The sequence below is a fragment of the Vombatus ursinus genome, unplaced genomic scaffold (genome assembly GCF_900497805.2).
Source record: "Vombatus ursinus unplaced genomic scaffold, bare-nosed wombat genome assembly UNPS02014807.1, whole genome shotgun sequence".
NCBI lineage: Eukaryota > Metazoa > Chordata > Mammalia > Diprotodontia > Vombatidae > Vombatus > Vombatus ursinus.
The window spans coordinates 7,795,279-7,814,290 of NW_020954585.1; the positions used below are offsets into that span (position 1 = coordinate 7,795,279).

General features: G+C 36.0%; 1 protein-coding gene across 2 annotated transcripts in view; it reads right to left on the minus strand.

Annotated features, from left to right (window-relative positions):
- LOC114052318 (uncharacterized protein C16orf52 homolog B) overlaps window positions 1-19,012 on the minus strand; it is a 72,598-nt gene that overhangs the window by 36,673 nt on the left and 16,913 nt on the right. Inside the window, exon 2 of one of the 2 annotated variants that reach the window (XM_027874866.1) lies at window positions 5,476-5,610. The exons of the other annotated variant lie outside the window; for it this stretch is intronic. Within the exon in view, the coding sequence (XP_027730667.1) occupies window positions 5,476-5,610 (135 nt within the window). The remainder of the gene's footprint in view (window positions 1-5,475; window positions 5,611-19,012) is intronic. 2 annotated transcript variants of the gene reach the window in all.

Here is a 19,012-nt window from a genome sequence, read left to right on the forward strand (position 1 = left end):
TGGAAATCTTATCCAAGACAAATAGGATAGTAAAGGGAGTCTTTTTTTTTTAAATTTTTCTTATTTTTAGGCAATTGGGTTTAAGTGACTTGCCCAGGGTAACACAGCTAGTAAGTGTCAAGTATTTGGTCTGAGGCCAGATTTGAACTCAGGTTCTCCTGACTCCACTGCTGGTGCTCTATCCACTGCGTCACCTAGCTGCCCCTTAAAGGGAGTCTTGAAAAAGATATTTATCATTATTTCCCAATGTGGGGAGTGATTTTGCTTTGAGGGAGCCTCAATAAATACTGTATTGTTCTTAAGAAACTTAACAGAAGATTGACAGAATTGAAATAACCAAAAAAAAAAAAAAAAAGAATTTGCCAAGATAAGATGAGAGAGGAAACTAAGATAAGAAGGGGAGGAAGAGAGAAGGAAATGAAGAAAGGAAGGAAATCTAGTTACCTAGGATATGTCTTCATTCTGGCTAGTCCTTCTCTGCAGTTACCAAACTAGCTAGTAGAATTCTACAGGACTGAGTAACTCAGATAAGGTTTCCCATCTATAATGAAACTCGGGGAAGACTTCAGTAGGATGATCCTTTAGGTTTGTCTTCGGTGAATACTTAATAGAAGAGGAAAGGTTCAAATATTCAGGGCTTTAAAATAATTTTATTTTTTTATAACCTCCACTTTGCAGTGTTCTTCAATGTTCTTAGCTCTATTTTGGATAGAATTACTAAAACCCATAACCATTTCACACAATCACAAAAATCTAGATTGACTAAGAAGCCAATCTAGTGCAACCCAAACATTAGTAAGAATATCCTCCTACATCATACCCAACAAGTAGTCATCTTGTCTCTCCATGAAGATCTCTAGTAAGGGATAAACCACTACCATTCCACTTTTGGAGAGCTCTGTTCAAAAGTTTTCCCCAGGATTAAGCCCAAATCTTTCTTTTTAACTTCCACCCATTACTCCTAATTCTGTCCTCTAGGACTAATAGAATAAAGCTAATCCTTCTTCCATATCAGAGCTCTTCAAATGACAATTACCTAACACTCCTAAATTTTCTATTTTCCAGGCTAAACGTCTCTTATTCCTTCAAATGATCCTCACATGGCGTAATTTTATTTATACCATAAAAAGACCCCACAAATGAGTCCTTTATTTTGTACCTAGACCACATTTACCATCTAGTTCAATTTCTCAACTCATTTAAATTTGTATTACCCTTGAAAAATCCTCTTATGACCAGTTAAAAATACAACCCACTTGGAAATGATCCAATGACAACAAATTCCATATATGGTTCATTTGTCAAAGGTAAGAGAAAGAATTACTTTATAACAATTATTGAAAGTTTCAAAACAAATGAAGGAATAAATACTTTATGCATTAGAGCAAAGCAATTCTGGTGCTTAAGTGGTGCAGTGGATAAAGTACAGAGCCTTGTGTCCAGAAAAGTCATCTTCCTGAGTTCAAATATAACCTCAGACACTTACTAGCCATGTGTCTCTGGGCAATCACTTAACCCTGTTTGCCTCAGTTTCCTCATCTGGAAAATGAGTTGGGGAAGGAAATGGCAAACCACTCTAGTATCTTTGCCAAGAAAACCTAAATGGGGTACACGCCTGATACGACTGAACAACAATTCTAGTGAAATCCTGCAGAATCACATGTCCAATGGTAATACAATCTATTGAAGGATGCAAATAAACTCAAGTAAATATAAAATGTATACAAAGTAATATAAAATAATTACCAAAAGGTAACTGGGGGGGGGGGTCAGGAACCTAGAGGGAGGACACAGGAAAGGCATTATGTAGGAGTTAACCCAAGTTTTGCTTTGAAGGGATTCTAAGTGGCAGAACTGAGGAAGGAGAACATTCCAGATATATGAGACTACTTGTGCAAAGGCAAAGAGGTGGGAGATAGAATGTCATATATGGGGAAGAGTTAGCAGACTGACAGGAATGGAGAATGTGTGAAGCCTGAGCCTCAATCAAGATCATGAACACTATTTTAATGCAAACAGAAGTATACTGTATCAAACCAAAGGGTGTGTTTTTATTTATGGACCCAAATTTACAAAAAACAAATCAGGGAATGTTGTCTCATGATACAAAAACGTCTGGGAGACAAATTACTATTTGGTGGAAATAGAGAGCGATATAAAGATTAATGAAAAAATAAAGATTAAAAACTCTGAAAGTATAATGGGGAAATATGTACTAATTAATAAAAATCAGATTAATTCAAACTTTCACCTATATGTCTATTACACAAATCAATGGTAAAATCAATGCTAAACAGATCAGCCAGGGTGATAAAACAAGAAAATGATTAATGTTGGAGAAGATGTGGGAAAATTGGAACACTAATGCATTGTTACTGGAGTTGTGAAATGATCCAACCATTCTGGAGAGCAATTTGGAACTATGCCCAAAGGGCTATCAAAATGTGCATACCCTTTGACCCAGCAATAGCACTTCTAGGGCTATATCCCAAAGAGATCATACAAATGGGAAAAGGACCCACATGTACAAAAATATTCATAGCAGCTCTTTTTGTGGTGGCAAAGAATTGGAAATTGAGAGGATGCCCATCAATTGGGGAACGGCTGAGCAAGTTGTGGTATATGAATGTAATGGAATACTATTGTGCTATAAGAAATGATGAACAGGCTGACTTCAGAAAAACCTGGAAAGACTTGTATGGTCTGATGCTGAGTGAAGTGAGCAGAACCAAGAGAACGTTGTACACAGTAACAGCCACATTGTGTGATGACTAATATTGATAAACTTAACCCTTCCCAGCAATATAAGGATCTAAAACATCTCCAAAGGCCCTCGTGATGGAAAATGCTACCCACATACAAAGAACGAACTATGGAATTTGAATGCAGATCGAAGCATACTATTTGCTATTTTTTTCCTCTTCTGTTGAGTTTTGTTTCCTCTTTCTGGGTGGTTCTTCCTATTGGTTCTAATTCTTTCTTACAACATCACTAATGTGAAAATATGTTTAATAAGAATGTATACGTAAAGCCTATATCAGATTGTGCGCCGTCTTGGGGAGAGTGGTAGGGAGGAAGGGGAAGAAAAATTTTAAACTCAAAAGCATATGGAAGTGATTGTTGATAAATCAAAATAAATTAATTTTAAAAATCAATGCTAAAAATCATTCTAATCACATATTACACTAGATACGATGTATAAGAGGTCAAATTTACCCTCTCAAAAATATTTTATGTTCATGCCATTTCTCTATCAAAAAAAAAAGTCCTAATATTTTACATCCAAGTATAAGATTTTAGGAGATTCGTCTTTGTAATTTTTTTTTCTTTTGCCTTAGAGGAAACTAGGTGGTATATTAGAATGGGAGCACTAGACCTGAAATAAAGAAAACCTGAATTTAAATCCTGTTTCAAACACTTACTAGCTGTGAGACCCTGAACAAGCCAGTTAACCTCTATCTGCCCCAGTTCCCTCATCTGTAAAATGGGAATATTAACAGCATCTACCTCCCAGGGTTATTGTGAAATTATGAATATATAATATGTACATATGACACAGAGAACACTTTACAGACCTAAAAACACTATATAAATATTAGCCATTATTATTGAAATAAATTTATAATTTAAGAATATTAATTCCCAATTCTATGTTCTCTCCCACTGTAGCTCCAAGAACACAATTCAATCTTAAAATCAGGGTGTTAACTAATTCAGAACTAAAGGGTGCAAAAAAAATTCATCGGTATCCTTATTTTCTCAGAAATCTCACTGCTTGTATTATATTTATATAGCTGAGAGAAAGAGCAAGTTCCAACAATAAATTCTTCCCACTTTCCCCTTTTAGGGAGAGAGGTTTTTTAAAAAAGGAGTTAACACAATCAGAAATAGAGTGAGTGAAACCATTAATATCAAGTTGGTGCCACAGTCAATCCTAATGACAAAGAAAAAGTTAACTATTTTAATAACTCTGATTTATAAGAATATTAATATTCAGTAATAATATTACCATTTGTATCAGACATTTTTTTATAAATATAAAATACTCCTACCAAAACCAAACCCTTTTCAATTATTCACAAATAGAGAGGAAGAGTTATTTTCCAAATTTCGTGTTATAATACAACAAAGTATAAGATCAACTCTGTCAACTATTTGAAGTTAGGCTAGTATAAAATAATAAATAAGATAAAAACATTTTTTCTACTGTTGGAAAACATGAATTTGCTTTGAAACAAACAAAAAAATTAAAAATTATCAAAGCTACCAAATTTGAAACTAAGCATTCCAGAAGATTCTAACAAATACATGGTTTTACAAAGACTGAAAACTGAAAGGAAAAAGTTAACAAACTAATCAGAACATGAAACCATACACAGTGATTTTGTGGATGGTCAGATGTATAGGCCCTTGTCACATTGGGCAAAAAGCATGGATTATCCTACTCTGTAAGAATCTATTTCTCATTCACTGCTTCTATGAAATGTGTCAGTATCTTTCGCTTCCCAGACACGCCAGAGTAAAACTTAAGATTTTTAGAAGGTTCTTTTGAAACCATCAAGTCACCGGCTATTTTCTACCCTTTGAATGTTTGTTTCTTCTTTGCCCTTTACAATTAAAAAATAAAGCTTTAATCACTAGTAAGAGAAGACTGACTTCTGTATAATGGTTGTGGTAAGAAAAATTTTCTTTACAAAAGAGAGTAGATTCATTTCTCATTGAAGATGAATGCCTTTGCCAAGTTTGAAAGCTTTTAATTAAATAAAGGGCTTCTAATTATTCTCCTAAAAAGCAAGGAAGAAAAAAAAAAGATATGTGAACAGTCTTGGGAATTAAAAGAATGTGTTCAATTAGTGGAAACAAGAAAGTTTTCCTTCTACGTTATCAAATGCAGGGATACAAAAAGTGGCATATATTCTCTATCCCATATTTAAAGTCTGCAAAAATACTTTAGTGAAATTAATATTCAAATTTGTAATTCTTGTCTGATATAAGTTAATGAACGAATGAATTGAATGAATGAAAAAGCATTTATTAGGCATCTCCTACGTGCCAGGTACTGTGCTAGGTTCTAGGATACAAGTACAGAAGTGTGACAGTTTCTGCCCTTAAGGAGCTTACAGTCTAAAAGAGGGAGACAACACATATAGGGTAGTAATGGCCAGGGAAGACAGTTTTTGTTTGGGAAGTCACAGGAATGATGAATGGAACCATAGGGCAGTTGTCATTCCCTTTCCAGAAGCAATGGTAGTACTGATTTGATTACTGTTCTCCAAGCAAGAAGTGAAGGAGAAGTGAGGAGGTTATACAAGTGACAATAGGACAGATAGCAAGATATCCCAAGATGTCCAGAGTAGATGGATGTGAAACACGGTCTGGGGTCAGCTAGATATAGTCGTTTGGGTAAGCTGGCATTCACTGGCCAAACAAGCTCAGACCCAGAGTGGAGTTCCAAAGATGAGTGGATTAACTCACCCAGGGAAGGAGTCATGGTCTCTGGTCCGGAAAATGATGCTGTTCCAGATGGGGAAGGGAGGGCAGCAGCAGGGCAGATGACAAGGTGTTCCAAGATTTCCAGGGTGGATGGATATGAAGTGAAAATGCTACCTGCTGTGAGTTGGGCAGAAAAAAGTACTAAGGGCATTAAAATAAGAATCTCTTAAAAATAATAAAAGCATTCACTGTATGAACTAAAAAAGGTAAGCTTGAAAAGACCTAACAGTATATCATCATTTGTCACTAAGTACAGCCAGTTAGTCACACGAATGTTCAGCATTCTCAGAAAACCTGGTGCTAGTTAAACTTTCCGACCAACAAAGAAGCATCAGTGCTTTCAGTCCATACGTGGTTTTGAAAACTTGCAGTACTACCAAATGACCAATACATTAAAAGTGATATCAGAAATTTTCCCAGTTGTCTTTCATAAATGAAATATAAAGAATTCTTCCTTCTTGTTTTGATGTATATACTAAACAAAATTTAATTTTTACAATTTAGAAGAGATTGAACTGTGAAAATAAGTGTCTAGCTATAGACTTTTCCTATAGTATTGATGGATTATTGGCAAGTTCATGGGTTTCTCTGAAGACAGCTTCTCCATCAATATTTTTTTGTTCCTCTAAAAGGCACAAACTAAAATAGTGACATTCAATTTAACTAAAAATGTTGTTTCTCAGGCATCAGAATTATTTCCTTTTGTAATTTTTTTTAAAATGACAAACCAACACATTTGGTGTTTATTTTTTTTTTTTATAAAAACAAGCTCTAACTGCATCCAAAACCCTAAGTCATACAACTGTGCTGACTGGGTCTACTAATTATATTATCTGAACTCAACTTGGCTTGCACTGCTAGGAATCCTTTTATTCTTCCTTAACTGACTCCTTAAGACTTCACACACCATCTGTCCAAAATCTCTTCTCTCCTCAAGTCTCCTAGGATAACATCCCCATCCCCTTACCGAAGACCTCACCTCACACTTTACCAAGAAAACAGTTTATTATTCTTGAGCTCCTTCTTCTCCCTCACTTAAAAAAAAAAAAAAAACCCAAAAAACAAAAAAACAACAAAACCTTGTCCTTATTGGAATTCTACACCTCAAATCCACTCAACATTATTCTTTTTTGTTTTTTTTTGCTCAGGCAATCGGGGGTTAACTGACTTGCTCAGGGTCACACAGCTAGTAAGTGTCAAGCGTCTGAGGCCAGATTTTGAACTTAGGTCCTCCTCACTCCAAGGCAGAGCTCTATCCAGTGCACCACCTAGCTGCTCCCTAAACATTATTCTTCAAACTCTCCTTTGCTCCTGTCTCTTATGAAGAGATGGTCTTTCTCCTTGCCAAAGCCTTAAGAAAAATGAGAACCACATTTCAAGGCAAAAGAGCCATTAACAGCTCCTATGTCCATTCATGTGTTAAATTACAAGCTGCCTGACCAATAAGGTGCGACCCATTATTATTTTTTTGACAAGATTGTAGTATGGTGTAGGAGACAGAGAATTGGCCTTGAAGGCAGATCTGGATTCAAGTTCTGCCTCTGATATATTCTGGCTATGAAACCTTTGGCAAGTCACTGTACAAAAGGAACCAAACTACATTGGTAGAAAGTTTCTTCCTATATCAAATGACTTCATAGGGCCAGATTCTATCCTTTATTAAGGCCAGAAAAAGCCAATAAATATAAACTGTACTGAGCTACTACCAACACTTGGGCAAAATCCAAAACAGTAACTTACAAATTAAAGTTTGTGTCAATGATAGTCTGAGCAGCCTAGCTTCTTTCATGAACTTCTAAGTCTCTCATAAATAAGCGGCAAATATTTAATGCTCAGAGAAGAATCATAATGAGTAAAAAGGATAACTATGGTTTAGAATTAATTTATTTGAACTTCTTTGATTTTGTTTTGATTGGACCTCTGATTTTATCTGTATAGAGAGTTTATCATGAGAAACTACCTCTCTTAATAAAGATCAACATCATTCTATAACTGATAGTCTTAAGGCTAACCCTTCTACTTGTTCAAATGATCCCACTCCATCTCATCTCTGCCAACAGATTGCCCCCTCTGTTACTTCCACTCTTTCATTTAACTCTCCCTTTTTACTGATTTCCTATTGCCTACAAACATGCCCATGTCTCTCCCACTCTGAAAACAAAACAAAAACCCTAACTTGATCCTTACATTCCTGATAACTATTATTCTACATCTTTTCAAAATGCCATCTACAATAGGTGTCTCCACTTCTCTCCTCTTCTGACCTTCTCATTCCACTGAAACTCCTCTCTCCAAGGTACTAATGATCTCTTACTTGCCAAACCCAATGGCCATTTCTCAATTCTCATTCTTCTTGAGTTCTCGGCAGCCTTTGACACTATTGATAATCTCTTGTTTCTTGATATGCTCTAGGTTTTCGGGACATCAGTCTTTTCTGGTTCTTGTGCTGACTGTTTCTTCTCTGTCTCTGCTGAATCCCCATCCAAATCACACCTCCTAATTGCAGGTGTCCCTCAGGGTTCTGTCCAGAGCCCTCTTCTCTTCTCCTTTTAATACTACTTCACCTGGTGATCTCATAGGCTCCATGGATTTAATTATCATCTTCATGATGATTCTCAAATTTGTCTATCCTTCCCTCTGACTCCATTCTGGCCTTTTCAATGCCTTTTAGACATTTAGAACTGAGGTCCAGTAGACATCTTAAACTCAGCATGTCCAAAATGGAACTCATTTATCTTTCCTCTTAAACCCATCCTCCACTCCCACTGTAGAGTGCAATACAATCTTTAAAGTCCCTCAAACTTGCAACCTAGAAGTCATCCTGGATTCCTATCTCTTTTTCCCGCCTCTCTCCCCCGCCACACCCAAACTATTGCCAAGGCCTGTTGATTTCACCTTTGCAGTATCTCTTGAACATGCCCCCCTTTTCTCCTCTCCCACTGTCATCATTCTAGTGTGGGCCTTCATCATCTCATGCCTCAATTACTGCAATAGTTTGTTGGTGGGTCTATACTATGAACTTCTTATAGCAAAGATCAAAATACAAAGCTAAAAGAAGGAATAAAAAAGACATATGGTAGCCTGTTAAAACTCCAACCTGATACTTGGCACCTCAACAAAATCTAATTCCCTATTGTTGGTCTTATGGCTTCTGAGCTCTTATGCTTCTCCATTAAAAGATAATTCCACTTAATCTATACTTCCAGTGAAAAGGCTACAGACTAATATTAAGGGATATCAACTCCAAAACTCTATTTCATTAACACCCTAAAGAATGGAGATGTTCTAGGGCAGCTATGTGGTGCAGTGGATAGAGCACTGGCCCTGGATTCAGGAGGACCTGAGTTCAAATCTGGCCTCAGACACTTAGCACTTACTAGCTGTGTGACCCTGGGCAAGTCACTTAACCCCACTGCCTAGCCAACAAAAAAAAAAAAAAAAAAAAGAGATCTTCCAAATCACCCAAATGAGCTCTGTGCCCTTTTCAGCTCCCCTAGAAGGTAATTCTTTTGTCCTTCCACAGTCTGCCCACTACTGAGCCCTCCTGGTCTTTTTAATCCACATTCCTTTTTTTTCCTCTCTCTCTATTCCTTTGAGCACTTTTGCCTTTTCTTTCTTTTTACTGCCACCCTAACCTTTTCCCTATTATTATCAGGACAGAGGCAAAATCAAGAATAGAGGGAAATAAATAAAAAAAAAAAGAGGAAAAGGACACAAATACAAAAATATTTATAGAAGCTCCCTTTTTTGGAGTGGCAAGGTACTGGAAACTTAAGAGTGTGTCCATCAATTAGGGGATGGCTAAACAAATTGTGGTATATGAATATAATGGAGTACTACTATGCTGTAAGACTGAAAAAGGATGGTTTTGGAGAAACCTGGGAGACTTGTATGAACTAATACAATCAAGTGAGCAAAACCAAGAGAACAATTAATAAAATAACAATACTGTAAAAATAATTTTGATAGAATTAAGGACTCTGACAAATGCAGTGATCAGCCATGATTTCAGGGAGCTAATGATGACCTATACCTGTTACTTCCTGTTAGAGAGGGAATGGATTCCAGATACATAACGAGACACATTTTTGGACATAGATAATGTGGGAAATTGGTTTGATTTGTAAGATTTTTTTTTTTATTTTAAATTGGGGAAAGGAGAATAAATGCTTGTTAATTGAAAAATAAAAGATTTTTAAAAATTGTAGAGGGAGAACCAAATTTTGGACTAAGGTATTATTTTACCTAAGGCTAGTCTCATGCCTCATTTTCATGAAATAAAAAAACTAGTCAGGAAGAATCAGAGTCATCTATTAAGCACAAATTTGCTTCCCTATAACTTCCATCCTTTGGTACTAGTTCTGTACAGTACAATGGTCAAAGGCTATGATCAAGCAGTTCTAAAAAGGACATTTAAGCTACTAAAAAGCATAGGAAAAAATTATCCAAATCACCAATAAGACAAAGGCAAACTAAAACAAGCTTGAAGTTTCACCTCACACTCCTCAGATTTGCAAACATGACAAAAAAAGGGAAATGGCAGTTGTTCAAGGGTATATGTGATAGGTATACAAATGTACCCTTAGTTGAACTGTGAGGTAGTCCAACCATTCTGGAAAGCAACTCCATTCAAAAAGTCACCTACCTATGCACACCCTTTGACCCAACAATACCACTATTAGCCATATATCTCCAAGAGCTCAAAGGCAAAGGAAAAGTATTTATATGTAAAAATATTTATAGTAGCATTCTTTTATTTTAGCAAAAAACTACAAACAAAAGGGGTGCCTATTAACTTGGGAACAGCTTAACAAATTATGGTACAGTTGGTGTAGTAAGTGGATAGTATGCCAGACTTGGGAAGCAGTAAGACCTGAGTTCAAATCTTGTCTTACACACCACGTAATCCTGGACAAATCATTTCACCTCTTTTATCTTGACTTTCCTCATCTATATCATGGGGAGGAAAGTAGCCCCTATTTGACATTGCTGTTAAGATCAAATGAGATAATATAACTCTTTGGAAATCTCAAGATGCTATATAAATGTTAGCCTTTGATTATTTTGCCTAAGAAATAACAAAAGGGACAGATTCCGAGGAACCTGTGAAGACTTTTATGAACTGGGGCAGCTAGGTGGCGCACTGGATAGAGCACTGGCCTTGAAGTCAAGAGGACCCGAGTTCAAATCTGGCCTCAGACCAAACACTTGACACTTACTAGCTGTGTGACCCTGGGCAAGTCACTTAACCCCAATTGCCTTAAAAAGAAAAAAAAAATTGCTCCTCTTTGGGGCAGCTAGGTGGTGCAGTGGATAGAGCACTGGCTCTGAAGTCAGGAGGACCCGAGTTCAAATGTGGCCTCAGATCAAACACTTGACACTTATTAGCTGTGTGACCCTGGGCAAGTCACTTAACCCCAATTGCCTAAAAATAAAAAAAAACAAGACTTTTATGAACTGATGCAGAGTAAAGTGAGCAGAACCAAGAGAACAATTTATAAAATGACTACAATATTGTAAAGTAAAACAACTTTGAAAGACTCTGAACAATGAAATGAACAATCACTCCTCCTGAGGACTGATGATGAATTGTGCTTTGCACCTCTCAGCGAAGAAGAGATAGACCAGAGGTGCACAATGACACATACATTTTCAGATGTGGTCATTGTATCAATTCATTTTCCTTGATTATCCTTATTTATTAAAGAGGAGGAATTTTGGGTAGGATAGCACAAAGAAAGTAAGTGGGAATAGTAATAATGAAAGAAAATAAAAACAAAAAAAAAGCAGCATTAATAAAAGATTTTTAAAATACACAGAAGTGAGAAAGAAGTCCAAAAGAGGACACAGTGTAGTAAGCATACTACCACACTAAATCTAATATATACTTTAAAAAATGAGTTGTACATAAAAGGTTTCACGTGCAAACTTTTTTTAATACAGAAAATTCATGCTTATTGATATTTGCCAAGTTCATAATAAAAAAATTAAAAACAGAATTAGTAAAGTTCTGCTTCCTCATGATACTAAAATGGACTCATGATCTTGTCAATGTGGGTATTTATTCCAATAACAGGCATCATAACCTGTAAACTTGGGTCATTAAGAATTTTGTGATTTCCCCTAAAGTAAACCAGTCAACTCTCTTCCTCCAGTAGAATTCTGAGTACAATTCATCCACTAGCAGCTGCAACTGTTCAAGAAATGCATAGATGGACAAACTACATAGGTTTTCCATACAATTATATATCATAGACTGGTTGATAGGCCATTAGGTTTCCCCTGTGTATTTAGTTAAGCCAAACTACTTGATGATTCTTTGCGATATTCTGGGTTTAATGCAATCAACATAATCTTTATTTGTAAATGGGAACATCTGGGAAACTACAACATCAATGGGGAAATGCTCCTAGATTGAACTCTGAGCTAGACCTTCTTTATGATAGCAGTAACACCTTTGGTAAGCAATGCTACTGTTTAAGCCTTGTATAGAAAGCTGACTAAGGTTTTGATATATCTTACAAGGGATCTCATATAATTCTGATATACAAGGGGAACTGTGCCAGCCGTGCTGTGCACTCTCCTCCTATCAGGAGCAGGCTGCCAGGGTCACACATACCAGTCTTCGGAGCCCACCCGGATAAACTTAGAGACGAGCCGATAAGGAGGTACAAACACTCGAACTTTACTCAGAAACCATCACAGCAAGGCTGCAGGAAAGCAAGAGAGCAGGAGCAAGCGAGCAGGAACAAGAAAGCAGGAGCAAGCAAACAGGAGCAAGTCCAAGAGCTCCGATCCCTACCCCCCCTTATATACCTTCCTAGCCCCTCCTCCTTGCCATCCCACCCCCACATGGCACAGCCAACATCAGACAATCCCTCACACCTGTCCCTGCCCCATCTTGCCACAACCCCCACGTGGCATGTAGCCAACTTCAGACAATCCCTCACACCTGCCCCATCTTGCCACAACCCCCACGTGGCACGTAGCCAACATCAGACAATCCCTCACAGGGAACATCTTACTGGAGGCAAATCTTTAAGGTAGCATTTTACTCTAATGAATCAAATACTTTTTTTACAGTCAACTAACAGTACAGTGGAAACTTAAATTCCCTGTATCTTTCCATTGGTTGTGTTATGGTAGAGGTATGGTTTCCTACAGACCACTGCTTGTGAAATTTCACCTGTTCCCTTCTAATCCCCTCATTCGGGATCTATAACGTCTTCAATGTATGGGCAGATTACTCTCATATAGGGAGAAAAGTAGGCAGATAGTGGTTATGCATGTTCCCTTGACTGCATTTTCTCAGTAATGATAAGGTCCAAGATTTTTCCATGCTTTTAGTATCTTTTCCTCCTTTAGATATTATAATGAGTATCAATCCTGTAACAACTTCAAATTTCTAGTACCTCTAGCATAGATCTCCTCTGTATATATTTGGTCTAGTACAGCTACCTTTCCCATTCCAGTTTTGTCCAGCGCCACTTCCAGTTAATCTAGCAGTATACCTAGGCAAGGAATAGAGTCCAAATGCGGTTATTTCATTGTCTTCAGTGGCCTACGTGCAACTGAAGATATGCACCCTACTAGAAACCTCTTCCAGGCTGATGTTATGTCTGGCTATGGTTTAACTAGTTCAAATTCTACCTACAATTTCTACTTTTCTATCTTGTCTACAAGGATACAGATAGACGACACACTGCCTAAGCTTCTGGCAGAAAACCAAAAAGTATTAAGTGACAGGTTTAGTTACATTCATGTCTACAAAAAAATATTAATATTCACATCCTTGAATATCAAATTGGGAGTCTGGACTTTATTTTGCAATCAATGGGGAAAGTGTAAAGTAGTATTTTAAGGAGAAGGGCTGAACAAATTGTAGCATATTAATGTAATGGAATATCACTGCTTCATAAGAAATAACACAGAAACAATTCTGAGAGAATTGGGAAGACTCTGAATTGATGCAGAGCTAAGAAAGCAGAACCAAGGAAAATATACACAGTCACTACAATTATGTAAATGAAAATAACAGTAAAGACAATTGAACTCAGAATAATTGTAGTGAACGATCTTGGTCCCAGAAAAAAGATGATGAAACATACTTAGCCTGTCTTAGTTGAGAGGTAGAGGGATACAGAAGTGTAATGCTGCATATATAGTCAATTTGTCAGTTGCTTTTGCTTAATGTTTTTATCTTTGTTACAAGGAAGGGTTCAGTGGAGGAGGTGATAACTGGAAATGACACAAGGAGAACCGAAACATACCAATTTTGACATTTGCATTGTAAAAAACACCAGAACACAAAATGAAGTTATGGTTAAATGAATATATGCTTCATGGATTCTCCATGGAAAAGCAAATAAAGGAAGTAGTACATCCAAAAGCAGTAAGAAACATTTCAAAGAGACATTTGGTCATTTTGCACTATAGTGCAATAAGCACTTATAAAAAGACCATCATGAGAATCACTGCTGTTTATATAATAATATCTCTAGTGGAGGAAAGGTAGGTATTCTATGAAGAACTTAACAACAAAGATATTCAGATGACATTCTGATTATCAACATTAAGTAAGACAAAACTGGAAGCCATATGCTTGCCAAAAGTATTTGTCACCAACATGAAATATGTCCAATGTAAAGTCCAAACAGTAGAAGGCTTCCATTTAGATGGTAAAGTCTTCCAGATGCTCATGTTTGCAGTTGACACTACATTGATATTGACTACATCAACTCTGGGACACTACATAGATTCCCAAATTAAATTTACAATTACTATTATTACAATTACAACTATTACAAATTTAATCTATAATTAAAGTCCAGCCAATCTACATAGGAAAAAGCATGCAGATGAAGAATGTCTGAAAAGCAGCTGGATGGATGTCCCATAGAGCTGGTCTGACAGCATACATCTCCTAACAACCGTAAATGGACAATGAGCTGACTTAGGAAGAAAGTAGCTTGTATTGCCTTTGATAATGTGCTTTTAGTATTATTTTAATGCCTCAACTTCTCCCTGAAATAAATATTCATCTTTTTAACATAAATATTCTTCTGGTCAATCTATATAGCTGTGACTTTCATCTTTTTAACATAAATATTCTTCTGGTCAATCTATATAGCTGTGACTTACGGAATACTACAAAGAGCAGCAAAGAAGTACAAGGGAAGAATGATGAGGATGCAACATACTGTATAGGAGTAGCATTTTAAAGGACTTCAACAGAGATATAAGACTGGAAAAGGAGGTAATCTGCTCATGAGAAAGAAAGGAAGAAAAGAGTGAGAGACTAGATGCTCTACTGTCCCTAATACCACGTTAAGATATCAAGAGGAAGGCCTCAGCACACTGTGGACTCCCCATCAAATATTTACTAGAGGACATGAACAAGAATCTTGCAAGATGGGAAGGTGTGAACAAGTTATCTGTTCCATCAGAGGAATTAACCACATGAAAAAACATTTTTCACAGAAATGGACTAATTTTTGAAAAACTAGACATATCTGTAGACTGATTATTTTTACTGAAGCTGCTGAGTAGTTTGTGATTTTAGTAATTTCCATTTGAACTTTCAATTTCTTGTTAAAATCCTTCATCTTAAATATTACTGTTATTTCTCATTAGTAGATATACTTTTATAAATTTCTATCAATTACTTGCAAAAGCACATTTTGGCAATAGAATATACCTAAAAGAAAGGTGAAATAAAAAGGGCAAAAAGAAAGAATTTCACTCAAAATATATCACCTCTGCAAAATTACAAGTAACATGTATTAAAGGAAGACAGATGGGAAATAAGAACTGGTTTCTAGCTCTGTTTCTGTCATCAACAAGCTGCATGGCCTTAAGCAAAGACACTTTTCTGGGGCTCACTCTCCTCACCTATAAAATGTCAGGTGGTATTAGATAATCTCTAAGATTCCTTTTAGCTTTAAATGCTATGATGCTAGGCTCTATTTTTTCTTCCTATGTAAATGACAAGAACAGAAGGCTACAAATGGCAACCAAATTTAGAAAGAACTATAGGAAACAATAATTTATTCAATGAGTCATACATGTGTGTAACAGCCAATAACATGGGCTCTTTCAAGACAGCTTAGAAATGGTTGTATTTTGGGGAGTTCACATAAACAGCTTTTTCTAATTTTTGAAACATGGACATTGCTGAAATGTCAAGGGCAACAATGTCTGGAAGATTATAGTAATACTAAGATAAAAACATTCATCAAAAAACAAATTACCACCCATTATCTGAATTCTGCAAAAGAAATAATCCAGTTTCAGTACAATGATCTGCTCATTCATATACAACTTCAATAATGAAAGAACTTGTAGTTTTAGCATCAAGTTTATGAAAGTTTAATCATAATGTAAACAAAGCTAACACTAAGGGACAACAAAACTCTGGTCCAATACAATCGTCAATAATAATATCATACTAGTAAGTTAAACACCCCATCTATCTTGCTGTTAACTCTGTAGGAAGGTTTGTTTGGATATCTCTTGTATCAAACAATATGTATCAATTAAAAAAAAATAACATTGGCTTATGAGTCCCTGAGACCACATTCTGAGCAGTATTCAGATTAGAGCACCACATTTTAGGAAAGGCATGTAAGTAGTAGAGCATCCAAATAAAGGAGGGCAACTTGAATGATGAAAAGCCTCAATCATGTCATGAGGATCAGTTGAGGGAACTGTGAATATTTAGCCTGGAAAATGATAGACTTAGGAAGATAAGAAAACAATCCTTAAGTACTTCAGGTGCTGCCAAAAAGAACTAGGATAAGATTTGTTTTACTTAGTCTCAACGGGTTAGAACTAGGAACAATGAGTAGAAATTACAAATTGGTAAACTGTTTTAATGAAAACCTTTCAATCAATTAATCCAGAAGTGGAATGAATTCCCCAGGAGGTGGTGGGTCCTCCCATATTATAGCTATTCAAGCAAAAACTGGATGACCACTTGTCATGTATGTTTTAGTGAACATTTGTATTCAAGTATGGGGTTGTAGACTGGGTATTTAAAGTTCCTTCCAAATGTAGAGATTTTGTGATTCATTTAAAGATGGTCAGGAACATCTAATTACATACTTCAAAAATCAGTTAAGATCATTCCTTTCTATAACTTTATGGATCTTGTCAAGGATTCAGGGTAGAGTTGAAAAGATCCACTTCAACTCTGTAAAGAACTGGACATCTTAACTGACAATGAGTGAGAAATATCTATGTTAATTATATAATCACACAAGTTAACAGCAGCTTACAACTCTGAAACCACTGAACTTCTGATTTACTGAAACAGTATAACAGATATTAAGTTTGCTATTAAATTATTATTATTATTATTTTTTTTTTTAGTGAGGCAATTGGGGTTAAGTGACTTGCCCAAGGTCACACAGCTAGTACGTGTCAAGTGTTTGGTCTGAGGCTGGATTTGAACTTAGGTCCTCCTGACTTCAGGGCCAGTGCTCTATCCACATTATTATTCTTTTTAATGAACTACTTTGTCCTTCCTGCAGTGTTTGGACTACTTTGAATAGCTGAATATAATAAAGTGTTTATGGTGCAGTAAATACTTGATCAAGCCCTTCATCTGAAATCAGGACACATGGAATTAAATTCCAGTTCAGACACCAGCTAGCTGTTTCATCATAGCTAAGTCACACCTTACCAAGTGTGTTTCCTCTTCTGTTAAGAAAGAATAACACAGGGGCAGCTAGGTGGCGCAGTGGATAGAGCACTGGCCCTGAAGTCAGGAGTACTTGAGTTCAAATGTGGCCTCAGACCAAACACTTGACACTAACTAGCTGTGTGACCCTGGGCAAGTCACTTAACCCCAATTGCATAAATTAAAAAAAAAAAAGAATAACACATAATATATCACAGAGTTGTGAGGAAATCACTTTGCAAACTTTAAAGCTATATCAGAAGCTATATAAATGTGAGTTACTGTGTGATGTTGTTAGGGGGAAATTCAAAACTTTAGTCCTTTTACAATGAAACCAAATTGCTTTAATTGTTATGAGCAATAAATGAGATTTCTAGGAGAATTTGTTTTACTTTTCTATTAGATGAAAAAGACCTTAGAAACTTTTAATTGCTCTATGATACTGATAAAATTTGAACAGCTCCATTTAAAAAAAACTCTCTGGGTTAATGAAATGCAGTTTATATTTGTATAAACTCAATATCTTTACTTATATACTTACCACAGAGATCAATAACTTTTCAGAATTAGCATGCCAATTTTTTCATTTATTCATTCATAAGAGTAAAAAAGTAAAAGTAGAGAGTAAAGGTGAAAAGATGGCTTGAGGGTGCTCAAACTTCAACTTGACACCTAACCCCCAACAGAATCTTTAAACCAGAAAACATTCAGTCCTAAAGATGTGAAATGGCCAACTGGACTCAATAATCCAATAAATAGAAACAGAGTTGGGGATTCCCTGGGAGCATATTCGCAGTAAATGTGGCTTCTCAGCAGCATAACAAATCAAGCAATAAAAATTTACCTCATTTTAAACAGAATGAATGTGTTATTTTACACAAAGGAACAGCACCCTTTGAACTTGTAGATTCTGGGGCTCCCATGGTTGTTTTACACCTGTTATCAGGTTACTCCTAACTATTCCTATTGCTTGTTATTGCTATCTCACCCCTGCTGTCACCATTTCAATCACAATACAAAAAAATCGTTGTGCATTAAATGTGATTTTAAGAGGATCGTTTAATAAAATGTGACTTATCTAGGAGCCACATGCCGTCCCCCGGCCAAAAAAACAACAACAGCAACAACAACAACAACATACCTCTTATTTTAAGAGTATGTCCATGGGAAAACAAAAATTCTTTTTTTTTTTTTTAAGCAAATTTCATTGAGTCATAAAATTTTAGATTTTGGAAGAGGACTTAGAGGACATCCAATCTGCCTTGTTTTACAGATAAAGAAACTGGGCCCAGATATCTCAAGTGTTTATTAGTCTCTTTTAAATAGCAAAGTCTTTCAAAGAAGACATATTTACTCTAACAATCCTATTTCAGATAATTAATAAATATTAACTGGAATGGAACTAATTTAAATTATTTAAGTAAATATCCATGAGTGAAAATTACAAAAGAAAACAATATAACAATAGTTGGTAGTTCCTGGAAATTGTAACCAAAATCAAGCATCCTCATTTTTTGCCAATTGTTCTCTCCAGAGGCTGGAAGGCATCAAAATAAATCTTAGTGTTCAATGACATAACTTTTAAGGCTTGCAGGTAAAACAACCCCAAGCTGAACCACATAATATCATTTTAGCAGCTAGAACTATGCTGGGCTCTACCAAAATCAATAAAATCTTAAAATACTCTTCTAACTTGATGAACAGTCAAAATAAGGTCATTATAATGACTAGAAATCTGATTGGTTCTTTAGCAAAGCTAAAATCCTACTCAGAATGACTATTTATCCACACATAACTTCAGGCTGAAAGGCTTTAGTACACATGAAAAAGTTAAGGAAA